The sequence below is a fragment of the Zophobas morio genome, unplaced genomic scaffold (genome assembly GCF_036711695.1).
Source record: "Zophobas morio isolate AGI-343-1 ecotype UQ-CSIRO unplaced genomic scaffold, CSIRO_AGI_Zmor_V1 ptg000021l, whole genome shotgun sequence".
Lineage (NCBI taxonomy): Eukaryota > Metazoa > Arthropoda > Insecta > Coleoptera > Tenebrionidae > Zophobas > Zophobas morio.
Genome location: NW_026972126.1, coordinates 25,639,862 through 25,666,208, shown reverse-complemented (window position 1 = coordinate 25,666,208; position 26,347 = coordinate 25,639,862). Strand labels below are relative to the sequence as shown.

The window sequence follows — 26,347 nt, the reverse complement described above, 5'->3', positions numbered from 1 at the left end:
ATTGTCCCTTTCAAAAACCCACTCCATGGATTTGGTGGATTTGGTTACGCATTGCTGCCACCACCTGCGTCGATTCCCCCAAGCCATCTGTCATTTCTTCAAACATGGCCGTGTGTAGCTGAAAGTTGTCGCGTAGTTCCCGAAATCATTGTGGTCGCGAGATTATCCCGAAAATAGTGAAATGAACGGTGACGGGGACAGTGAACCGTGGTTATCGGGATGGGAGCAACAGTGTGCGGACTCCGTGGACGAGCAGCCCGACTTCGAGCAATCCCTACGTGACGAATTCGAGGATTCTCACACGCGAATATGGACTGCCTTCCAGGACTCCGCCGCAGCTATAGCGCAGTTGTATCGCGGTGAGTTGGAGTGGCGCCGGTTCGGGGGGCCCGAGGCGCGCTGCAGCCCGGTGGGCGGATTTTTCCCAACCGACATCTTGTTGACACTCTATTGATCATTGATCAGCTGTTTGACGTAACAGGCCTCGTGGCTTTGTCCACTTTGGGGCCAGGTTGGAGACGCGATCGCGGCGAAAGTGGGCTCTGGGGGTTGTTTGGTACCTGGATTTGGGGTGGAGAGTTTGGGGCTACCAGGACAAGTGTTTGCGGTTACCAGTGGTTGGTGTACACAAGAACTACAGAAGAGTAAAGAGCTTATCAGAAATGGCACTCTTACGAAAGTGGTTCTTGGCGAAAATCGTGCCATCTATTTATCAAAATCTTGCGACAGTTTGATTAGTCCATCTTCCTTTGACACAGCTGTTGCATTTTCGTTATAGATTTCAAACATTTATATTTATATTTAAAGCAAAAAGGTAAATTCAGCCGTATCCCAAGGCGTTACAAGGGTCGGAATCCATCGCTAAATAATTTAAAACAGATTTATAATCGGCGTTTGATATTTGGGATATAAATAGTTCCACATTAATGCTGCCGATAGACCGTCACACAAAACAATGGAATAAAGTTCAAATTATTTGTATTCCTCGTAATGAACCTGACATTTAGGAAAAAGTTTGTATTTTTCTGGTCCGTCGACAAAACTAATAAAATAAATTGAAAAACACTGAACAATGAAACGATTTGTCGAAAATGTAGTTAAAAATTTTATTACACAAAGTTGTGAGGTCGTAAGTATTTTTTAATGCTAATTTTATTGACCTCGTACTTCTGAAATCGAAAAATATGCGAAAAGATACTACAGGTATGAATAATGCGAGCGCAGCGAGTTTCCTAAACTCACATATTTTTAAAGTTCACTTTCTTTAAATAACAATTCTTTCGTTAGTAATTTAACCTTGATGAGTAATTTTTAACGACACCTTTCTGTGGTCGCATTTTAAATACTTTCCTTTGTTAATTCATCTTCGCAGAAACGTTACCATAAGCATGATAAATTTTTTATCAAAATGTATTTGCTCATCCTCCTTAAATTAAAATTAATGACTGGGTCAATTTATTAATTATATCGTGAAAATTTATAGCGTTCACGGACCAACTTCAATCGTTTCTAAAATTTCCCCAAAATTTAAACTTTGTCGCGTAAACGAATCACGGAATCTGATAAATTAAAACTGAAGTCGTACTTACCCCGTTTTCGGTTTTCGTTCGTGTTCACAGTACCAACACAACACATTTTCACTAATATTTATTAATAATAAATTAGAAATTCGCGAAAATAAGCCAAACGGGAGCTCCGATGTTGCTGCGATCAGACCGAAATCTAAACAAACACAAGGAGCCGGAAAATGTGACCTTTGCTCAGGTGGCCAACGTGAGAGGATGTCATGGTACAATCGCACGCAAATGTTTTGAGCCTATGGGCGGATCGTTTTTGCCTGCCCTCACGGAAGAAGGCGGTCCGAATCCTTCAAGGGCAGAATTTGTAGGTAGGCTCAAACTACAACGAAATTCACATTTTAACGCGACGGACACTAGTTATATATACACCGTGTTGAGTTTTTATCCGAAACGTCCAGATTTTTGGAAAAAAATCAAAATTATCAAACAATATTTTGCAATTTAATTTTGAATTTTTAGCAGATGTTTTAAAATCATGATAAACATGATACATTTTTAATTAGAATATATTTGCTTATCCCCTCTAAAAAATTTATGACGTCACCTCAAAATTTTGCAGAATAAATCCTATCTTAAATGTATAAAATATGATGAGTTTTATACTTGTGATTTATCACTGGATTAATATTTTTTAGATTTGGTTATGCAGGGTGTCTCAAAAAAGTTAATGACTGATTCAATTTATTTTATTGAAGAAATCAAGAATAGCAAAACTGAATACTTTGAAAAATTGTAGATGTTTTGAAGTTTTTGTAAGCATGGTAACTTTCGAAAAACTGAAATTCACTAATGCAAAAAACAGAAAATCGAAAAATACAAATCGTAAAAATCGAAAGTCTAAAAATGGCTAATCAAAAAATCGAAAATTCAATGAATCAAATACCTAGGTCGATCGAAAAGTGGAAATTCACAAACCTCAAAAATCGAAAAATCGAAAATTGAAAAACGGGAAAACCAAAAAATCGAAAAGTCAAAAATTTGTAATATTGAAAATTAAAAAAATCAAAAACAAAAATAAAAAAAATCGGAAATTAAAATAATCAAAATCTATAAAGTAAAAAAAATTGCAAAGCCTAAAAACTGAAACGAACAGGAAAATCGAAAAAGCAAAAAATTCGAAAAATCTAAAATCGAAAAAGTGGAAAATCGAAAACCAAAAAATCGGAAAGCAACAAAATTGAAGTCTAACAGTTGAGAATGGAAAAATTGAAAAACCGAAAATTCTATAAATCGACAATGGACAAATTGAAAATCGCAAAATTTAAATTGAAAAATTGAACATAGAAAAATTGAACATAGAAAAATCGATGAATTGAAAAATCTAAAATTTGAGTAGTCGAATTTCCGATTTTTCAATTCATCGATTTTTCTATGTTCAATTTTTCAATTTAAGATTTTCTAAAAATCGAAAAATCATAAAACTGAAAAATCCAAAATTCTAATCATCGAAAGTCTGAAAACTGAAAATCGAAAATTCTGAAAAGCGGAAAATAGAATATAGAAAAATTTAAAAGAAAGAAAATTGAAGTCTAAAAACCGAAGAATGGAAAAATTAAAAATCAAAAATTCGAAAAATCAAAACCGAAAAATTCAAAGATTTAAAAAGAAAATCGAAAAATCAAAAATCTGAAAATTGAAACTCGAAAATTTGGAAAATCGAAAAGTAAAAAAATTTAAGTCTAAAAGCTGAAATTGGAAAACTGAACAATCGAAAATTCGAAAATCAAATATCGAAAAATCGAAAAGCCGAAAAATCGAAAACTTGATAAATCAGATATGCGAAAAACAGAAAATCTGAAAATACAAAACTGGAAAATCAAAAACCTAAAAATGGAAAAACCGAAAATCGAAAATTCAATGAATCTAATACGTAGGTCGATCGAAAAACTGGAAATTCACAAATCTGAAAAATCGAAAATTTGCAAGATTGAAAAACCGAGAATTGAAAAATCAAAAAACCGAAAAATGGAAAAATCAAGAATCGAAAAATAGGAAAATCGAAAATTCGAAAATTCATAATATTGAAAACTCTAAAAGTCGACAATTCAAAAATCAAAAAACTGGAAAAAAATAATCGAAAAATCGAAAAGTAAACAAGTTGCAAAGCCTAAAAACTGACGAACAGAAAAATCGAAAAATCGTAAAATCAAAAAGTGGAAAATCGAAAACTGGAAATTGAAAAATCGAAGATTGGAAAATCGAAAAATCGAAAAATTAAAAAATCGGAAATCGAAAAATGAAAAAAAAACGAAAATTCAAAAAAAAACGAAAATTCAAAAATCGAATAATCCGAAACTAAAATAATAGAAAAGTGGAAAATCGAAAAATCGAAAATCGGAAAATGGAAAAACCGAAAAATCGAAAATCGAAAACTCGAAAATTCGATGAAACAAATACTCGAAAAAGCAAAAAGTAAAAAAATTGCAAGGCCTAAAAATTGAAAAATCAAAAAATCGAAAAAACGACGATCGAAAAAAATCAAAAAATCGAAAAGTGGAAAATCGGAAAGTAACAAAATTGAAATCTAAAAGCTGTACGTCACGATGAGATTGCAAAAATTATTTTTCATATTTCGGCCGGGAAATTGAACATTTTCGGGGTTAATTTAATAATATTTAAACAAATCGCTTTGTTTTTAATACTATCGTGTTTTTAGTAAAACCTATAGCCCCTAGAAATACATAGTACCGTCATCCATTGTTGTACGAGTGGAGCAAATGCAGTTGGTAATGCAAAAAATTCCCCGGGTTTGGAACCAAATTGTGTCAGCAGCGAGTTGACAGCGCGTAAACTGTTGTTGTCACGTGGTCTTGGCTTGATGTTTTTGTTTAAAGTCAATTAATATAACTAACAATTATTAACTAAGATTTTTTTGATTAAATTTTATATTTTATTCGAATTAAAAATCCACATTTTGTATATAAACTACAAACTTTAAATCCAACATAAAACCATTTAAAATTTCGCGGTCTGTCAAATGGTGTTAATAATTTTTGTTTTTGTTAAGTTTCCGCCAGGTTTGCTCCACGGTGACGATACTATGTATTTTCTAGGGGCTATAGTAAAACCGTTTTGGGTTTGATTATCATATATTAATAGTTACTTCCCATATTTGAACATTATAAATAATATTAATTATGTGTAAATTTTATTTAATTATATCGTGAAAATGTATAGCTTTGACCGATCAACCTCAACCGTTTCGAATTTTTTTCCAAAATTTAAACATTGTCGAGTAAACGAATCCCGGGTGTCTCGATTTCTCGTTTTTTCAGTTCTTCGTTATTTCCATATCTCAGTTTTTCGAATTTTTAACTTTTAGATTTTTCAGGTTTGATGTTTCGATTTTTCGATTTATCTATCGATTTTTTTAAGTTTTAAATTATTCAATTCGTCAATTTTTAATTTTTCGATTTTGGGCTACATTTTCTGTTCAACTTTTCTTTCTTTTCTTATTTTTTGAGGTATCCGATTTGAAATTTTTCGTTCAGTTCTTAATTTTTTCATTTTTCGATTAAAATTTCTGCAGTTTTCAATTTTTAATTTTTCGGTTCTTTATTTTTACAATTTTTAGATTTTTCAATGTTCCGGTTCTATAATTTTTGGTTTTAGTAATTTCAACTTTGTCAATTTTTCGTTTTATTTGTTTCTTCAATTCTACGATATGCAACGCTTCGAGTTTCCAAAATCAAAAAATTGAAACATCCAAAAGCTGGAAAATCCAAAAACTGAAAAATTTTAAAATCGAAAAACTGCAAGAACGAAAAATTGAATTATTAAAAACTGGGAAGCCGAAAAATTGAAAAATCAACAATTTAAAATTTCGAATTAAAAAATGAAAAACTTCAAAATTGTAAAATTAAAAAATCAAAAGAAAAACGAAAAAGAATAAGACGAAAACTTTGGAAAACCAGAAAATTTGGAATGAACTTGAAAAATTGAAAAATGGAAAGATTAAAAATTGAGAAGATTAAAAATAGAAAAAGTCCGAAATATTGTAAAATGGAAATGCTGAAAATTAAAGAAATCGGAAAATCGAATAATTGAGATAAATCCAAAAACTGCAAAATTGAAAAATTTAAAAATTGTAAAATCGAAAATTGAATAAACGAAAAATTACAAAATCGAAGTAAACAAAGATAATAAAGAAACAAAGAATTGTGATATAAAAATCGAGAAAATGATAATACAAAAATCTGAAAAATGAAAGATAAAAATCAAGGACTTAAAAAAAAATTGAAAAATTTGGAAGTCGAGAAACTGAAAAGTTGAAAAATTATTATATTATTATATTTTCTTAGAGGATGTGTCATTTGCTAAAATCAGTCTTATCTTAGCAAATACTAGCCCCGCCCACCCACCCTCTATTTTCTTAGAAGGTTTATCACTTGCCAAAATCAATTTTATCATGGCAAGTTTTCTTCTTGATCACTCATTTTATTGGATGAAAAATGGAATTTGTGTTGATAAGTTGTGGAATCTAATCAACAAATGTAAAACTAATCCCTCCCACCTCCACTTTTGAATTTCATTGGCTTATTTTGTTTATTGTGAGGTGAAGATTGAATTTTATTTTTTCAAGTGGTCAAAATGCTTAAAGAAAACTTCAAATTAATTAATAAATTAATATTATTAAATGCTAAATTGAAAAATTAAAAAATTGGAAAATCGAGGAATTGAAAAATCAGATTGAAAATTTGAATAAACGAAAAATTATAAAATTAAAAGAAACATTGAAAAAATAAAGGAAAAATTATAATCAAAAATCGGGAAAATGAAAAATAAAAATCAAAAACTTAATAAATTGAGGAAACGAAAAATGGAAAAAACGAGAAATGAAAAATCGTAATAACGGAAAATTGCCATTCGAAAATTTGAAAAAACGAATCATTGAAACTTTGGAAGTCGAGAAATTGAAAATTTGAAAAATCAACAATTTAAATTTTCGAATCAAAAAATGAAAAACTTCAAAATTATAAAATTAAAAAACCAAAAGAAAAGCGAAAAAGTTTAAGACGAAAACTTTGGAAAATTTGAAAATTTGAAATGTACAGCTTGAAAAATTGAAAAAACGACCAATTGAAAAATGCAAAGATTAAAAATTGGGAAACTTAAAAATAGAAACAGTGCGAAATATTGTAAAATCGAAATATTGAAAATTACAGAAATTGGAAAATCGAATCATTGAGAAATCCAAAAACTCCAAAATTGAAAAATGTAAGAATTGTAAAATCGAAAATTGAAAAGTCAAAAAATAAACGAAAATTTACAAAATCGAAGTAAACATTGAAAACCAAAGAAAATGAAGAAACGAAGAATTGTGATATAAAATCGAGAAAATGATAATACAAAAATCTGGAAAATAAAAGATAAAAATCAAGGACTAAAAAAATTTATAGCTTTGATCGACCAATTTCAATCGTTTCGAAAATTTCCCCAAAATTTAAACTTTGTCGAGTAAACGAATCACAGAACCTGATAAATTAAAACTGAAGTCGTACTTACCCTGTTTTCGGTCCTTTTCGGAAAAATATCCATTTTCTTCCCTGTTCGCAGCAATAACCACACATTTTCCGTAATATTTGTTAATAATAAATTCGAAATTCGCGAAATTGCTCTACTTTTACGCCAAGAGAACGCGACGATCTTGCCGCCATCAAACAGAAATTAAAACTGAACACAAAGAACCGAAAGACGTGACCTTTGGACAGGTAGCTCACGTGACAGTGACGTCAACGCACGTCACGATGAGATTGCAAAAATCATTTTTCATATTTTGTCCGGAAAATTAGACATTTTCAGGATTAACTTAACAATATTTAAACAAATTGCTTTGTTTTAAATACCATCGTGTTTTTAGTAAAACCGTTTTCGGTTTATCATATATTAATAGTTACTTACCATATTTGAGCATTATAAATAATATTAATCATGTCTAAATTTTATTTAATTATATCGTGAAAATGTATAGCTTTGACCGATCAACTTCAACCGTTTCGAAATTTTTCCAAAATTTAAACATTGTCGAGTAAACGAATCACGGGTGTCTCGATTTCTCGGTTTTTCATTTCTTCGTTATTTCCATATCTCAGTTTTTTCGAATTTTTAACTTTTAGATTTTTCAGGTTTGATGTTTCGATTTTTCGATTTATCTATCGATTTTTTTAAGTTTTAAATTATTCAATTCGTCAATTTTTAATTTTTCGATTTTGGGCTACATTTTCTGTTCAACTTTTCTTTTTCTTCTTATTTCTTAGGTTTCCGATTTGAAATTTTTCGTTCAGTTCTTAATTTTTTCATTTCTACGTTTCTTCAATTTCTCGTTTTACGATTTTTTAATTTTTCATTTTTCGATTAAAATTTCTGCAGTTTTCAATTTTTAATTTTTCGGTTCTTTATTTTTTCGTTTCACCAAATTTTCTGTTCGGTTTTTATTTTCTTTATTTTTGCAATTTTTAGATTTTTCAATGTTGCGGTTCTATAATTTTTGGTTTTATTAATTTCAACTTTGTCAATTTTTCGTTTTTGTTTCTTCAATTCTACGAAATGCAACGCTTCGAGTTTCCAAAATCAAAAAATTGAAACATCCAAAAGCTGGAAAATCCAAAAACTGAAAAATTTTAAAATCGAAAAACTGCAAGAACGAAAAATTGAATTATTAAAAACTGGGAAGCCGAAAAATTGAAAAATCAACAATTTAAAATTTCGAATCAAAAAACGAAAAACTTCAAAATTGTAAAATTAAAAAATCAAAAGAAAAACGAAAAAGAATAAGACGAAAACTTTGGAAAATCAGAAAATTTGGAATGAACTTGAAAAATTGAAAAATGGAAAGATTAAAAATTGAGAAAATTAAAAATAGAAAAAGTGCGAAATATTGTAAAATCGAAATACTGAAAATTAAAGAAATCGGAAAATCGAAAATTGAATAAACGAAAAATTACAAAATCGAAGTAAACAAAGAAAATAAAGAAACGAAGAATTGTGATATAAAATCGAGAAAATGATAATACAAAAATCTGAAAAATTAAAGATAAAAATCAAGGACTTAAAAAATCGAAAAATTCAAGAAACGAAAAATTGAAAAATTTGGAAGTCGAGAAACTGAAAGGTTGAAAAAATATTATATTATTATATTTTCTAGAGGATGTGTCATTTGCTAAAATCAGTCTTATCTTAGCAAATACTAGCCCCGCCCACCCACCCTCTATTTTCTTAGAAGGTTTATCATTTGCCAAAATCAATTTTATCATGGCAAGTTTTCTTCTTGATCACTCATTTTATTGGATGAAAAATGGAATTTGTGTTGATAAGTTGTGGAATCTAAACAACAAATGTAAAACTAATCCCACACACCTCCACTTTTGAATTTCATTGGCTTATTTTGTTTATTGTGAGGTGAAGATTGAATTTTATTTTTTCAAGTGGTCAAAATGCTTAAAGAAAACTTCAAATTAATCAATTAATTAATATTATTAAATGCTAAATTGAAAAATTAAAAAATTGGAAAATCGAGGAATTGAAAAATCAGATTGAAAATTTGAAAAATTGAATAAACGAAAAATTATAAAATTAAAAGAAACATTGAAAAAATAAAGGATAAATTGTAATCTAAAATCGGGAAAATGAAAAATAAAAATCAAAAACTTAATAAATTGAGGAAACGAAAAATGGAAAAATCGAAAAATGAAAAATCGTAACAGCGGAAAATTGTCATTCGAAAATTTGAAAAAACGAATAATTGAAAATTTGGAAGTCGAGAAATTGAAAATTTGAAAAATCAACAATTTAAATTTTCGAATCAAAAAATGAAAAACTTCAAAATTATAAAATTAAAAAACCAACAGAAAAACGAAAAAGTTTAAGACGAAAACATTGGAAAATTTGAAAATTTGAAATCAACAACTTGAAAAATTGAAAAAACGACCAATTGAAAAATGCAAAGATTAAAAATTGGGAAACTTAAAAATAGAAACAGTGCGAAATATTGTAAAATTGAAATGTTGAAAATTACAGAAATTGGAAAATCGAATCATTGAGAAATCCAAAAACTCCAAAATTGAAAAATGTAAGAATTTTAAAATCGAAAATTGAAAAGTCAAAAAATAAACGAAAATTTACAAAATCGAAGTAAACTTTGAAAACCAAAGAAAATGAAGAAACGAAGAATTGTGATATAAAATCGAGAAAATGATAATAGAAAAATCTGGAAAATCAAAGATAAAAATCAAGGACTAAAAAAGTGTATAGCTTTGATCGACCAATTTCAGTGGTTTCGAAAATTTCCGCAAAATTTAAACTTTGTCGAGTAAACGAATCACCGAACCTGATAAATGAAAACTGAAGTCGTACTTACCCTGTTTTCGGTCCTTTTCGGAAAAATATCCATTTTCTTCCGTGTTCACAGCAATAACAACACATTTTCCGTAATATTTGTTAATAATAAATTAGAAATTCGCGAAATTGCTCTACTTTTAGGCCGACAGGACGCGACGATTGAAAATACAAAAAGTGCGAAATATTGTAAAATCGATAAACTGAAAATTAAAGAAATCGGAAAATCGAATAATTGAGATAAATCCAAAAACCGCAAAATTGAAAAATTACAAAATCGAAGTAAACAAAGAAAATAAAGAAACGAAGAATTGTGATATAAAATCGAGAAAATGATAACACAAAAATCTGAAAAATTAAAGATAAACATCAAGGACTTAAAAAATCTAAAAATTCAAGAAACGAAAAGTTGAAAAATTTGGAAGTCGAGAAACTGAAAAGTGGAAAAATTATTATATTATTATATTTTCTTAGAGGATGTGTCATTTGCTAAAATCAGTCTTATCTTAGCAAATACTAGCCCCGCCCACCCACCCTCTATTTTCTTAGAAGGTTTATCATTTGCCAAAATCAATTTTTTCATGGCAAGTTTTCTTCTTGATCACTCATTTTATTGGATGAAAAATGGAATTTGTGTTGAAAAGTTGTGGAATCTAAACAACAACTGTAAAACTAATCCCACCCACCTCCACTTTTGAATTTCATTGGCTTATTTTGTTTATTGTGAGGTGAAGATTGAATTTTATTTTTTCAAGTGGTCTAAATGCTTAAGGAAAACTTCAAATTAATTAATCAATTAATATTATTAAATGCTAAATTGAAAAATTAAAAAATTAAAAAATCGAGGAATTGAAAAATCAGATTGAAAATTTGAAAAATTGAATAAACGAAAAATCATAAAATTAAAAGAAACATTGAAAAAATAAAGGAAAAATTGTAATCTAAAATCGGGAAAATGAAAAGTAAAAATCAAAAACTTTATAAATTGAGGAAACGAAAAATGGAGAAATCGAAAAATGAAAAATCGTAATAACGGAAAATTGCCATTCGAAAATTTGAAAAAACGACCAATTGAAAAATGCGAAGATTAAAAATTGGGAAATTGGAAAATCGAATCATTGAGAAATCCAAAAACTTCAAAATTGAAAAATATAAGAATTGTAAAATCGAAAATTGAAAAGACAAAAAATAAACGAAAATTTACAAAATCGAAGTAAACATTGAAAACCAAAGAAAATGAAGAAACGAAGAATTGTGATACAAAATCGAGAAAATGATAATACAAAAATCTGGAAAATAAAAGATAAAAATCAAGGACTAAAAAAATGTATTGCTTTGATCGACCAATTTCAATCGTTTCGAAAATTTCCCCAAAATTTAAACTTTGTCGAGTAAACGAATCACAGAACCTGATAAATTAAAACTGAAGTCGTACTTAACCCCGTTTTCGGTCCTTTTCTTTACAGGTTATCTTATTGTTTCAGATCGTGTGACCGGCGAGCCCGCGACGCTGTGGCTGCAATTCCAGACAGCCGCGGGAACAGTGACTTCTTTGTATAAAGGTTTGTGGTGTCGGTGAGAGGTGCCGAGAGGTCGTTGTAATGGGACAAATTACAGAATCTTCAGATAGTATACGGAAATCAAGCGATTTGGCTAAACAATCAGGATACCAAAAACGAAATAAGGAAATACTCAATTGGGCGAAGAGGAAACGACGCTTGATCTGCAGGGAGGATCTGCTTGCCTATCTCTCAGGAAAACTTCCGCCGAAACCTAATCACCATCAGTACCATCACCACAGCCACCACAGGTCAGTCACCTTGCATGAATAATCGGGATTAAATTACCTTAATTAGCTTAAGTCAACAAAAATCTGGTCGTCGAAAGCAAAAGTTCTTTGGATAAATACTAATCCTAGCAGGTACTTGCGGTCAGTCGTTTGTTTAATATTCGCAGTTGGGGTTCTTCGCACCCCATAAACCGTTTACGATTCATAAATAAGGATTTTGTTGGTACAAAGGTGTGGTGTTTTTAGGATTCCCATGTCTCCTCGCTCCAGGAACATATCGCCGCCCCCGGGGGTGCAGCCGCCGGAGTCCCTCGGTCTCAACACCGAACTGCACACATTCAGAGAGGCCTTGGCGCGGTCGCCCCTGTCCTGCATCGCCCGCGGTCCGGACCTGTGCGCCTTCATCACCGGCGAGATGGCCAGGCACTGCAAGAGACCTGCGAGTCCGTCTGACGTCACAATGGACAGCCCCACGCAACAGAAAAGACCTCGGTACATGTGAAACGCCGTCGATCCTGCCGTAGAATTTCCAAGTTGAAGTTGCCTTCCGTTTGTACACTAGGTTGAAATTTCGTTCTCGTTTTTGGTGCTCCGATTTGTTTTCAGTCTGTGATAAGCCCGAATGTCTATTCTTTTGTTTTTACCCGGAAGGCGCGTCGGGGGTCGCGCAGCTTTGGTTTTCATTCGACTCGCCAACTGGTCTCGTGTGCAGGAGCGGCGGAAACTAAAACACCTTTTCAAATATTCGAAGTAGTAATCTAGATTAAGGCAATGAAAAATTTCAAAAATGGCCATTGCGTAACGTGTAAATAAGGTTTTTTTTTGTTGAATGCTTGTTGAAAATTTTTCGTTTTACATCTATAAGACAAATCATTATAAAATGTATATTATAGAGGTGCCTCGGTGGATTTTTTATATACGCGAAGCCTTCCACTTGTGAGAATCGATAATTCAAGACAGACTGCCATTATTGTTCTTAATTTTTATTTGTATCGTGCGAGGTTGAAGTACCATTTTTTAGAAACGTTCGAGAAGTACCGACTCTCAGGTCCGACAAATACGATCTACACGCAGGTTTATATTGATTTCTCTTGTATTTTCTATTGTTGTTTTCTGGTATGTATATGAGGTTCTTATTTTCAACAAGTGTTACTAGACTGTACGGATATTTGCACATATTTATTTGACTTTTTTTAAGATCCTTGTTACTTTGTTTCGATTTAGTATGAAATTTTTAAAACCAACCATGTTTTTTAAGTGCTTCAGTGATGTAATTATTATGTAAATTATTGGTCTAATATACTATTGGTCTAAACGCTTCCTGTGTTCTCTCCCATTCCACAATCACCAGTCTCATCTAATGATAATAGTAACTTTATTATTGAAGCAGTTACATATAGTACATGCACATACATCTCACGTTGCAGCATATATTCCCGACCCTACACAAAGCGTCTCGCCGACTCAATCTCAGTCATATTTATCGCAAAATCACACTTATCCTACTTAAAATTAAAATAATATAAAACATACATCACATAATTGACTCGTCTTAACTTAAGCCTAGTATTGCATCTGTCAACCTTAAGTACATACAAATAGAGACTTAAATATGGATACGATTTACATAACTTTACACGATAATTGCGACTAATCAAGCAGGTTTAGTTTGCTGTTGGTCTTCCGCAGTTGCGCCCGCCACGGTATTATGTTGGTGTCTTCGTCGGGCTCTTCCTCTTCCTGTTGCGGGTGATTGCTCTCCGATTTTACGCTTTCGTTATTGTTGATGTCTTCCTTCTTGTCGTCGGGGACGAGGCCGGAGTGCTTGAGGCACTCGTGGGCCTCGTGGATTTTCGAGGAGCGGGGGTCGTCGACTACTTTGGGGGTGTAGATGGTGGATCTGCGAAAAAAGGAACTTAGAAATGTATCTTAACTCTTTGTAACTAGTGATTTTAGAATTGGAGCCCGAGCGCAGCGAGCTCATTTAGGAATTATAAAAACTTGTGTATCACTGCTCCTATGACGCTAAATTATCAACAACATATTTTATTATTTAAAAGAATTAACTTCAAAAATGCTTCTGATTACTAAAAACGAGGGACTTTAACAGCTTAACGCTCGCTGCGCTCGCCTTATCCATATTTTCAATTTTATTTACGTTGTTCATTATGTATACTTGAGTTCAACTCTTTGTGTCTCTAGTGATTTTAGATTTTTTTCTAGTTGGATTTTTAAGATTTACGTGCTTGTTTTGTCCCTAAATGTTCTTGTGAATGTATACTGTTATAAAAAAAAATTGAAACCCGAGCGCAGCGAGCTCATTTATGAATTATTAAAATTTGTTTATCACTACTCGTGTGACACTAAACAACATAGTTTATTCTTTAAAAAAATGGATTTCAAAAATGTTTCTGTTAGTAAAAACACCTTATTTTAGACTCTTTCAAACTACTTCAAAAAACCAAAGATTCTCCGAGATTCATTCATACTACTTCAAAAACCAAACACAAAAAATACCCGAGATTCTTTCAAACTAGTTTAAAAACTAGATACAGAGATTATTGCAAATTATTTCTAACATACAAGGGATCCCAAGATGCTTTCAAACTATTTCAAAACAAAACAAAAGAGGTTCTCGACATTCTTCCAAAGTACTTGAAAGAAAAAACATGAGGGGTGTCCGAGATTTTTTCAAATTTCTTCAAAAACCAAACACAAAAGGTACGCAAGATTCTTTAAAACTACTTTAAAAACAAAACACAAGGAATCCCCGAGATTCCTTCAAACTACTTCAAAAACAAAACACAAGGAATCCCCGAGATTCTTTCGAACTACTTCAAAAACCAGTCATAAAAGAGGCTCGAGATTCTTTAAAACTACTTCAAAAACAAAACAGAAGGAGTCCCCGAGATTCTTTCAAACTACATATTTTAAAAAAAAACAGAGATAAAAGGAACCTGAGATTCTTTAAAACTACTTCAAAAACAAAACACAACGAGTCCCACTAGATTCTTAAAATTTACTTCAGAAACTAGACAAAATGAGTCCCTACGATTCTTACAAATTAATTCAAAAACAAATCACAAGGGATCCCCAAGATTCTTTCAAACCACTTCAAAAACCAGACATAAAAGGGGCTCGAGATTCTTTCAAACTATTTAAAAAACTAGACGTAAAATGTACCCGAGATTCTTTAAAACTACATACTTTAAAAAAACAGAGATAAAAGGAACCTGAGATTCTTTAAATCTACTTCAAAAACCAAACACAAGAGGTCCCCGAGATTCTTTCAAACCACTTCAAAAACCAGACATAAAAGGGGCTCGAGATTCTTTCAAACTATTTCAAAAATAAAACAAAAGGAATCCCCGAGATTCTTTAAAACTACTTTAAAAAACTAGACATAAAATATACCCGAGATTCTTTAAAACTACTTTAAAAACAAAACACAAGGAATCCCCTAGATTTTTTCAAATTACTTCAAAAACAAAACACAAGGAATGCTCGAGATTCTTTCAAACTACTACAAAAACTAGACATAAAAGGGGCTCGAGATTCTTTCGAACTATTTAAAAAATAAAACAAAAGGAATCCCCGAGATTCTTTCAAACTACTTTAAAAAACTAGGCATAAAATGTACCCGAGATTCTTTAAAACTACTTCAAAAACAAAACAAAAAGGGTCCCCGAGATTCTTTTCAATTTCTTCAAAAACCAAACACAAAAGGTACCCGAGATTCTTTAAAACTACTTCAAAAATAAAACAGAAGGAATCCCCGAGATTCTTTCAAACTACTTCAAAAACCAGTCATAAAAGGGGCTCGAGATTCTTTCAAACTATTTAAAAAACTAGACGTAAAATGTACCCCAGATTCTTTAAAACTACATACTTTAAAAAACCAGAGATAAAGGCAACCTGAGAATTTTTAAAACTACTTCAAAAACAAAACAGAAGGAATCCCCGAGATTCTTTCAAACTACTTTAAAAAACTAGACATAAAATATACCCGAGATTCTTTAAAACTACTTTAAAAACAAAACACAAGGAATCCCCTAGATTTTTTCAAATTACTTCAAAAACAAAACACAAGGAATGCTCGAGATTCTTTCAAACTACTACAAAAACTAGACATAAAAGGGGCTCGAGATTCTTTCGAACTATTTAAAAAATAAAACAAAAGGAATCCCCGAGATTCTTTCAAACTACTTTAAAAAACTAGGCATAAAATGTACCCGAGATTCTTTAAAACTACTTCAAAAACAAAACAAAAAGGGTCCCCGAGATTCTTTTCAATTTCTTCAAAAACCAAACACAAAAGGTACCCGAGATTCTTTAAAACTACTTCAAAAATAAAACAGAAGGAATCCCCGAGATTCTTTCAAACTACTTCAAAAACCAGTCATAAAAGGGGCTCGAGATTCTTTCAAACTATTTAAAAAACTAGACGTAAAATGTACCCCAGATTCTTTAAAACTACATACTTTAAAAAACCAGAGATAAAGGCAACCTGAGAATTTTTAAAACTACTTCAAAAACAAAACAGAAGGAATCCCCGAGATTCTTTCAAACTACATACTTAAAAAACCCAGAGATAAACGGAACCTGAGATTCTTTAAAACTACTTCAAAAACCAAACACAAAAGGTAGCCAAGATTCTTTAGTTGTGTGTCGAGAGCTCGTAAAGTGTGGACGCGTTGCAAGTTACTCGATTAAAAATGAAATGCAAAAAGTGTAAAGCCAGTTTAATAAGTGGTGTAAAATGCAATGTTTGTTTGTCTTATTATCACACAAGTTGTGGAAAGTTGCTCAGTAAAGGGAAGTTCAATTCTGAAGATGTTATATTGTGCTGTAATCGACCCTGTTCTCCGTTTACCGAAGACACTACTCCTGAGCCAAATGATATCATCGATTTATCAAACATCACTGAACCAGTTGATGCGACCATGTTTAAGTATGTCATGCAGCAGAAAGATGTGATCATTGAAGAACTACGGTCTAAAATCGATCTCCTACAAGAAAAAATTTGCCTTCTAGAACAACTGGAAAAAGAACGGCAAAAACTCTCCCAGTCCTCTATCACACCAGTCGCTGCTAAGCAAGATAAGCAAAAGGTAAACAAGGAAAATGGTGGAAGTTCTGTCAAAGTTTCTGTCAAAGGTTTAAGAAGTCCTGCGATGTCATCAAAAAGTCCTGCGATGTCATCTAAAAGTCCTGCAATGTCATCAAAAAGTCCTGTGATGTCATCACCCAACATAAAATCTATACAGCCCACAATGAAAGTACAGCCAAAGGCTCTTCCAAAACGCCATAATGATGAATGGAATCTAGTTGAGAAGAAAAAACGTAAAGCTGTAGTTGGTTGTTTCGCTGCTGCAGGTTGCAGTTTGAAAGCTATACCAAAACTAATGGATCTGCATGTTTATAGGTTACACCCTGATACCAAAAAGGAAGACGTACTAACGTTTGTTAAATCTCATTTTCCCGAAGCAAAATGCGAGGAACTGGAAGCTAAACACAAAGGCGAATATTCATCTTTCAAGCTGTCTGTATATGCTGACAATTTCGGAAAAGCCCTGGATCCCAACATCTGGCCTGTAGGAGCATGTGTTCGCAAGTTTTTTCATTTTAAAAAAATTAACGAGTAAAGCGGTAGTTAGTGATAGCTATTTTTCAATTTTCCATTTAAATGTACAATCGATTAGGAACAAAGTTGATGAAGTAGAGGTAGTTTTACATAACATTGAAGAATCTTATGATGTTTTATGTTTTACAGAACATTGGTTAACAAACTATGAGTTGGATTTATTAAAATTGGGTAGTTTTAAGATAGCCTCTGCCTATACCAGGAAAGATAATGGTTATGGCGGTGTTGTGATACTAGTAAACGATAAAATTAAATACCAAGTTATTGATGTTTCAAAGTTTTGTAATGTAATTGACATTGAGCTTGCAGCCATTAAAGTTAATAAACCCAAACTAATCATAATAACTGTATACAGAGCACCAAAAGGCAATCTGGAAGTTTTATACTCTAATTTGACTAATTTATTTAATTTTATCAATATAATCGATTCAGATGTTATTATTAATGGAGACTTTAACATACATTTTGACCGCAAAACCAAACAGACTCTAGAGTTCCTTAACTTTTTAAAATCTTATAATTTGAGACCTCTAATCTTTGAGAACACGCGAGCAAATTCGTGTATTGATAATATACTTACAAATATCGCACATGATTGTAGGCACCAGGTCATGGAGACTCATTTATCTGACCATCGTGCTGCTACTGTAGAAATTCTATATAATCGTCATAAGTCAAAAGACTGCTCGAAAGTTGTATCATATCAACCTTTTACGGAAGTAGGATTCTTTAATTTTTTTAATATTATTAGTGATTGCAATTTTGATTTTATCAATGATGCTGGACTTGATACAAATACCAAATTTAACTTATTCACCAAATTAATTTCTGATAAAGTAAACATGGCCTTTCCTATAAAAGTAAAAAGAATAAAAAATGTTAAAAAGGATGATATTTACTGGTATGATGAGAAATTACATAAAATGAAACAAAATGTAGACCTGCTACACGAATTACACAATCAAAATCCTAATGACCCAACTTTTGTGACCTATTTTCAAAAATATAGAGAATTGTTTAGAACCGAAGTTAAGAAAAGAAAAAAAACCTTTAATGACAACCTAATTAAAAATTCTACTAATGTAGCAAAGGACAGCTGGAAATTAATCAATAGCAAACGATTAGCTAGTAGCAATAATTATTCAGAAAAACTGACTGCGGAGGACTTCTCTACATTTTTTGGTGATATCCCACATAATTTGGAGAATAATTTAAAATTATCAAATACGGATCCAATTCAGCTAATGCACAAAAATTTGACTCCGGTGAACTCTGTTTTCAATTTCAGAGAGATAACATTTAATGAAGTAAGAGATACAATTGATTCCATCAAAAAAAAGAAAAGTAAGGACTACTACAACATAAGTATCACCATTGTTAGGAATATTAAGAATCTCATTCTAGTTCCACTCACAAGATTGATCAATCGGTGTATTAATGAAAATCTTTTCCCATCCTGTCTCAAGGTGACCAAAGTAATCCCTATCCACAAAAAGGGCAACGTAGATGATGTTGATAAATATAGACCAATCTCTATAACGCCTATTTTTGGGAAAATTTTAGAAAAGATTATGCTTAAACAACTTGAGGAATACGTTACTAAACAAAACATATTGAACCAACGCCAATTTGGTTTCCAACATGGCAAAAGTACAACCATGGCTATTAATAGGCTTGTTGATGAGGTCATTACCTGTTTCGAAACAAAACAATTCTTAGGATGCACATTTTGTGATCTATCAAAAGCTTTCGATAGTATTAATCACAACATTCTAATAAACAAGCTTGAGTTGTACGGATTGTCAAATGGAGCCTTACAGCTTATTTTTAGTTTTCTCCACAATCGCCAGCAGGTTGTTCTGTTTAATAATGTATACTCCGAAATGACAATAGTTAACATAGGAGTGCCACAAGGCTCGATTTTAGGTCCGTTGCTCTTTTTGTTATACATTAACGACTTGGCTAAACATCTAGACAATAAAATCATACTTTTTGCAGATGACACTACTTGCTATAGTGTGGACTCAGACATCCCGTCTCTCTTGGACAGGATGGAACAAGATATTAATGCTGCTAGTGAATGGTTTACTTCAAACAGATTAACGCTTAATGTACTGAAAACTCAAAAAATGGTGTTTTCCCTTCGTTACATTTCTGAGATTGACAATCCGAGGTGTGTCAAATTTCTTGGTGTGACACTGGACCCGAAATTATGCTGGGATAATCACGTCATTGATATCTGTAAAAAATTGTCCAAATCAACTTTTCTTATTAGGAATTTGCAATATGAGGTTAGTGAGCAGATCCTTATGATGATATACTACTCTTTATTTCAAAGTATTTTTAGCTATGCCATTATAACCTGGGGCCACAGCAGTCATTTAAAAACCGTTTTTAAATTGCAGCGCCGAGTAGTTCGAATTATTGGAGGTCTATCTTACAGAGCTTGTGTTAAAAATTATTTTAAAGAAAAAAGTATTCTCACCGTGCCCTGTCTTTATATTTTATATGCTTTATTATATGTGAAGTCTAATCTCACCACTTATAATAATCTCACAAATATGTCATTAATCACGAGATCTACCCATAGCATTTACACCGAATTCTATCGTGTAGGTAGAAGTAGAAATGCCATCAATTATTATGGGCCCAAATTATTCAATAAATTACCGAAACGTATTGCTAACTTACCTTTTTCGCAATTTAGCCGTACTATAAGAAATTTTTTATTAAAAAACGCATTTTACTCTCTCGATGAATTTTTAAATTGTAGCGATGTCCTGTGTAGTTTTTACCATTCGATTTGAATTATCTTGTAAATTGTATAATTTTAAACTCTTTATATTGTAATTTCATCTGACTTGACTTATGTACCCTAACGGTCATTAATAAATACTTACTTACTTACTTACTTACTTACTTACTTCTTTAAAACTTCTTCGAAAACCAGACACAAGGAGTACCCGAGATTCTTTCAAACTACTTCAAAAAAAAAAAACAAAACACAACAGGTCCCCCTAGATTCTTAAAAACTACTTCAAAAACTAGACAAAATGGATCCCTGACATTCTTTCAAACTACTTCAAAAACCAGACACGAGGGATACCCGAGATTATTTAAAAATATGTACTCCAAAAATAAAAACTCAAAGGTTCCCTGAGATTCTTTCAAACTACCTCCAAAACCAGATACAAGGGGTCCTTGAGAATTTTTTAAACTGTTGCAAAAACCATACACAAAGGGTATTAGAGACTCTTTCGAATGACTTCAAAAACCAGACACAAGGGGTCTTCAAAATTATTTCAAACTCTTACTTCAAAAAGGAAACAAAACGGGTTCTCTAGATTATTTCAAACTACTAGACAAAATGGGTTTCCGAGATTCTTACAAGCTACTTCAAAAACAAATGACTAGGGGTCGCTGAGATTGTTTCAAACTACTTCAAAAACCGATATTCACAAAAACTACTTCAAAAAATCAGACACAAGGGATACTCGAGATTCTTAAAAACCACTTCAAAAACTAGACACACAAGAGATCTCCGAGATTCTTTAAAACTACTTCATAAACAAAGGGGGTCCTTGAGATTTTTTCAAACTATTTAAAAATCAGACACAAGGAATCCCCAGGATTCATAAAACTATTTCTAAAAACAAGACACAAGGGATATTCGAGATTCTTAAAAACTACTTCAAAAACTAGACACACAAGAGATCTCCGAGATTCTTTAAAATTACTTCAAAAACAAAAGGAGTCCCTGAGATTCTTTCAAACTATTTAAAAAATCAGACACAAGGAATCCCCGAGATTCTTAAAATTACTTCAAAAAACCAAACACAAGGGATACTCGAAATTCTTAAAAACTACTTCAAAAACTAGACACACAAGAGATCTCCGAGATTATTTAAAACTACTTCAAAAACACAAGCAATCCCCGAGATTCTTTCGATCTACTTTAAAAAACCAGACATAAAAGGCATTCGAAATTCTTTTGAATTTCTTCAAAAACCAAACACAAAAGGTACCCGAGATTCTTTAAAACTTCTTCGAAAACCAGACACAAAGATTACCCGGGATTTTTTCAAACTACTTCAAACACAAAACACAACGAGTCCCCCTAGATTCTTAAAAACTACTTCAAAAACTAGACAAAATGAGTCCCTGAGATTCTTACGAACTCATTCAAAAACAAATCACAAGAGATCTCCGAGATTCTTTAAAACTACTTCAAAAACTAGACACAAGGGATACCCGAGATTCTTTAAAACTATGTACTCCAAAAACAAAAACTCAAAGGTTTCCTGAGATTCTATCAAACTACCTCCAAAACCAGGGGTCCTTGAGAATCTTTGAAACTATTGCAAAAACCATACACAAAGGGTACCAGAGACTCTTTTGAATGACTTCAAAAACCAGACACAATAGGTCCTCAAAATTCTTTCATACTACTTCAAAAACAAAACACAGGGTCCCCGATATTCTTTCAAACAATGTCTCAACCTACTTCAAAAACTGGACAGAGAAATTATTTCACATTACTTCTAACATACAAGGGATCCATAAGATACTATCAAACTACTTCAAAACAAAACAAAAGAGGTCACTGACATTCTTTCAAAGTACTTGAAAGAAAAACACGAGGGGTGTCCGAGATTTTTTCAAACTTCTTTAAAAACCAGAAACAATGAGTACCCGAGATTCTTTTAAACTACTTCAAAAACCAGATACAACGGGTCGTCGAAATTCTTTCAAACTACTTCAAAAACAAAACACAAGGAATTCCCGAGATTCTTTCAAACCACTTCAAAAACCAGAAATAAAAGGGGCTCGAGATTCTTTAAAACTAATTCAAAAATAAAAAAGAAGGAACCCCCGAGATTCTTTCAAACTACTTTAAAAAACTAGACATAAAATGTACCCGAGATTCTTTAAAACTACTTCAAAAACAGAACAAAAGGGGTCCCCGAGATTCTTTTAAATTTCTTCAAAAACAAACACAAAAGGTACCCGAGATTCTTTAAAACTACTTCAAAAATAAAACAGGGAATCCCCGAGATACTTTTAAACTACATACTTTAATAAACCAGAGATAAAAGCAACCTGAGATTTTTTAAAACTACTTCAAAAACAAAACAGAAGGAATCCCCGAGATTCTTTCACACTACATAGTACTTAAAAACCCAGAGATCAACGGAACCTGAGATTCTTTAAAACTACTTCAAAAACCAAACACAAAAGGTAGCCAAGATTCTTTAAAACTTCTTCGAAAACCAGACACAAAGAGTACCCGAGATTCTTTCAAACTACTTCAAAAACAAACCACAACGAGTCCCTTTAGATTCTTAAAAACTACTTCAAAAACTAGACAAAATGAGTCCCCGAGATTCTTACGAACTAATTCAAAAACAAATTACAAGGGGTCCCTGAGATTCTTTCAGACTGCTTCAAAAACCAGACACGGGGGATACCCGAGATTTTTTAAAAATATGTACTCCAAAAATAAAAACTCAAAGGTCTCCTGAGATTCTTTCAAACTGCCTCCAAAACCAGATACTTGAGAATCTTTGAAACTGTTGCAAAAACCATTCACAAAGGGTAAGAGACTCTTTCGAATGACTTCAAAAACCAGACACAAGAGGTCTTCAAAATTCTTTCAAACTTTTACTTCAAAAACGAAACAAAACGGGTTCCCTAGATTATTTCAAACTACTTCAAAAACTAGACAAAATGGGTTTCCGAGATTCTTACAAGCTACTTCACAAACAAATGACAAAGGGTCGCTGAGATTGTTTCAAACTACTTCAAAAACCAGGCACAAGAGGTACCCGACACTCTTAAAAACTACTTCAAAAACAAGACACATAAGAGGTCTCCGAGATTCTTTAAAATTACTTCTAAAACAAAAGGGGTCCCTGAGATTCTTTCAAACTATTTAAAAAATCAGACACAAGGAATCCCCGAGATTCTTAAAACTACCTCAAAACCAGACACAAGGGATACTCGAGATTCTTAAAAACTACTTTAAAAACTAGACACACAAGAGATCTCCGAGATTTTTTTTTTAAACTACTTCAAAAACAAAAGGGGTCCCTGAGATTCTTTAAACTATTTAAAAAATCAGACACAAGGAATCCCCGAGATTCTTAAAATTACTTCAAAAACCAGACACAAGGGATACTCGAGATTCTTAAAAACTACTTCAAAAACTAGACACACAAGAGATCTATCTCCGAGATCATTTAAAACTATTTCAAAAACACAAGAAATCCCCGAGATTCTTTCGATCTACTTTAAAAAACCAGACATAAAAGGCACCCGAAATTCTTTTAAATTTCTTCAAAAACCAAACACAAAAGGTACCCGAGATTCTTTAAAACTACTTTAAAAACAAAAGAAAACGCGCCTCTAGATTAGTTCAAACTACTTCAAAATCTAGACAAAATGGATTCCCGAAATTCTTACAAACTACTTCAAAAACAAATGACAAGGGGTCCCTGAGATTCTTTCAAACTACTTCAAAAACCACACACAAGGGATACGCGAGATTCTTTAAAACTACTTCAAAAACAAAAACTCAAGAGGTTCCTGAGATTCTTTCAAACTACTTCAAAAACCAGACACAAAAGTTACTCGAGAGTGTTTCGAATGACTTCAAAAACCAAACACACGAAGTCTCCAAAATTCTTTCAAAGTACTTCAAAAACAAAACCCAAGCGATTTCCGAGATTCTTTCAAACTACTTCACTAGTACTCGCTAACATAAGCGTGACTTTGGCAGATGACATATCCTCTAAGAAAATAAGGGCGGGTGGGTGGGCGCTACTACTTGTTAAGATAATACTGATTTTGGCGCATAACATATCCCCAAAAAAACGAGAGGATGGGTGGGCGGGGCTAGTACTTACTAAGATAAGACTGATTTTGGCAAATGATATTTCTATTTTTTTAGAATGTAACATTTGCCAAAATGAATCTTATCTTAGCAAGTACTAGCCCCGCCCACCCACCCTCTCTTTTTTTCAGGGATATATCATTTGAAAAATTTAGTCTCATCTTAGTAAATACTAGCCCCGCCCACCCGACCTCTGTTTTCTTAGAGAGTGTTTGATTTGCCAAAATCAGTCGTTTCTTAGCAAGTACTAACCGTGCTCACCTGCCTTTATTTTCTTGAGGGCGGGTAGGCGGAGTTAGTATTTACTAAGAGAAGACTGAATTTTTCAGATGATATAACCTAGAAGAAAATAGAGGGCGGGTGGGTGGGGCTAGAGTTTACTTAGATTTTGGTAAATGGCAAAAGGTGTATCTTCTATTTTCTCAGAAGTATCATTTGCCAAAATCAGTCTTACTTTGGCAGTTTTAATTTTTCAATTATCACAAAAAATATAAATTTTTCGATACCTCAATGTATAAAATTTTTGTTTTTTTTGGAGCACCTTTGAAAATAAGCAAAATAAAGTAACTGCTAAAAAAAAACGATTTTGGCAAATAACATACCCTCTAAGAAAAGAGAGGGTGGGTGGGCGGGCTAGCAAGTGCTTATTTACTTTAAACGAAGTAAAATTTCGGCCTTTCAAGTGTATTCTAGGAATTTTAGTTTTTTTTTTGGTTGAATTTATGCGATTATTACTATTTTTGTTTCAAACAGTTTTTTAACAATTTTAGGGACTTTTGGTTTTGAAAAACGCGATGTTGACTTGATTATTTCTTTTGAAACTACTGCACCTCTTAATTTCATAATATACTTGTTCACACTATTTAATGGTAAAACAATACCAAAGTCGACCATTATTTTTAAAGCAACGTGAAAGTATAACAAACTGAATTAAATCTAAATACGTTTTAGTATGCAGTGGTCACAGTTTGTAGTAAACTAGATTCTCACCTAAAAATGCTAAACCTGTTTCCTTTATTCTAAATTTTATGTGGATGTCTTTACAAAATTAACATACACACATTGTCATTGACTTGAATTTATAACCAGTCATACCAACCCAAACAAGAACTAGCGCAAATTACCTCATCCTATGTTCGGCTTCCTCCTTCTTCGCCATCAACTGCCGCTTCCACTGCGGTATCGCCTGCAATCTTTTTTCTTCCGCTTCTCTCAACATCTGCTCCTCGAGCTCCTTCCGCGCTCGCTCGGCCGCTTTCTTCGCCAACATCTGCCGCTTCCACGCCGGAATAACGTTCCCGGTGTTGTCCTTATCCGGGATCTACAACCGAGAAAAATTAACACCGCCCCCAACCCCGCACCACCCCACCTTCTCCACGAACTTGTTCGCCGTGAACTGCTTCGAAATCTCCGTGTACAACTCCTTCTCCTTCGACTCCTCCACCTTGGCCCGCTCGATCTTCAGCTTCTTGATCCCCGTGATGTCCTTGGACAGCTTCAGCTCCGCGATCAGGTCCGTCTTCTGCGCCAGGTAGGGCTCGCTCTGGAGGCACTGCAGACTGACGCTGCGCGTGGGCGCCGAGAACGTCTTCGCCGCCACCATCTTGTCCGTCCGCCGCAGCTGCACCGAGTTGAGGTCCTGGATGCTGATGGCCGACAGCGGCTGCTGCTGCTTCTTGGCGGCGTCGGCGCCGCCCTCGCGCGGCTCGACCGGCGCGGGCTCGGGCGGCGGCGGCGGCGGCACCGGCGTCTGGGCGTCGGCGTCGCGCTCCTCCACGGTCATGGCGTCCTCGCGGGGCTTCTTGTCGCTGATGCTGCGGAGGTACTCCGAGGGCTTGATGAGGTTGTTGGAGTCGGCGGAGCCGGGGAAGCTGGGCGGGATGAAGGGCAGCACCCTCTGCTTGTTCACCAGGTTGACGTGTTTCTCGCCTTCCTCGCCGTCGGTGCTCAGACTGACGATGGTGAGGTCGGAGCAGGAGGAATTGAGCCGCTTGCTCGCTGCGAAGAAGTGGTACCATGAAATTATTCGCCTCTCACTCGCGGGATTTGTAATTATAATGAAACGGAAAGAGACGGATGGCGACGTGCGGTGGACCTCGTATTTCTGG

The 26,347-nt window shown here is 33.2% G+C and overlaps 3 protein-coding genes across 6 annotated transcripts in view; 2 read left to right on the top strand and 1 right to left on the bottom strand.

The window, feature by feature from the left end:
• The first annotated feature begins 91 nt into the window (after positions 1-91).
• Positions 92-13,018, top strand: LOC135131976 (HUWE1-associated protein modifying stress responses). The gene is made up of 4 exons (XM_064059862.1): positions 92-359; positions 11,399-11,476; positions 11,532-11,724; positions 11,950-13,018. Exons 1-4 carry the CDS (start codon positions 182-184, stop codon positions 12,203-12,205), a joined length of 705 nt encoding a protein of 234 aa, XP_063915932.1. The 5' UTR covers positions 92-181; the 3' UTR covers positions 12,206-13,018.
• Positions 13,019-13,061: 43 nt separating this feature from the next.
• The window catches only part of F (forked), a 94,309-nt gene continuing 81,023 nt past the window's right edge, over positions 13,062-26,347 (bottom strand). For all 4 annotated transcript variants that reach the window (XM_064059858.1, XM_064059859.1, XM_064059861.1 and 1 more), the window contains exons 9-11: positions 25,609-26,237; positions 25,364-25,560; positions 13,062-13,603 (exon numbers count right to left, since the gene is read on the bottom strand). In XM_064059858.1, coding sequence (XP_063915928.1) covers positions 13,354-13,603; positions 25,364-25,560; positions 25,609-26,237 — 1,076 coding nt within the window. In that variant the 3' untranslated portion in view covers positions 13,062-13,353. The remainder of the gene's footprint in view (positions 13,604-25,363; positions 25,561-25,608; positions 26,238-26,347) is intronic.
• LOC135132782 (uncharacterized) lies at positions 16,419-17,163 on the top strand. The gene is made up of 2 exons (XM_064060979.1): positions 16,419-17,046; positions 17,129-17,163. Exons 1-2 carry the CDS (start codon positions 16,419-16,421, stop codon positions 17,161-17,163), a joined length of 663 nt encoding a protein of 220 aa, XP_063917049.1.

Coding starts and splice junctions, on each gene's coding strand:
- LOC135131976 (XM_064059862.1), top strand. CDS start 182: ATGAACGGTGACGGGGACAGTGAACCGTGGTTATCGGGATGGGAGCAA. Junction 360..11,398: donor TATAGCGCAGTTGTATCGCG/GTGAGTTGGAGT, acceptor TTATTGTTTCAG/ATCGTGTGACCGGCGAGCCC. Junction 11,477..11,531: donor AGTGACTTCTTTGTATAAAG/GTTTGTGGTGTC, acceptor GACAAATTACAG/AATCTTCAGATAGTATACGG.
- LOC135132782 (XM_064060979.1), top strand. CDS start 16,419: ATGAAATGCAAAAAGTGTAAAGCCAGTTTAATAAGTGGTGTAAAATGC. Junction 17,047..17,128: donor TCTAGTTGAGAAGAAAAAAC/GTAAAGCTGTAG, acceptor GCATGTTTATAG/GTTACACCCTGATACCAAAA.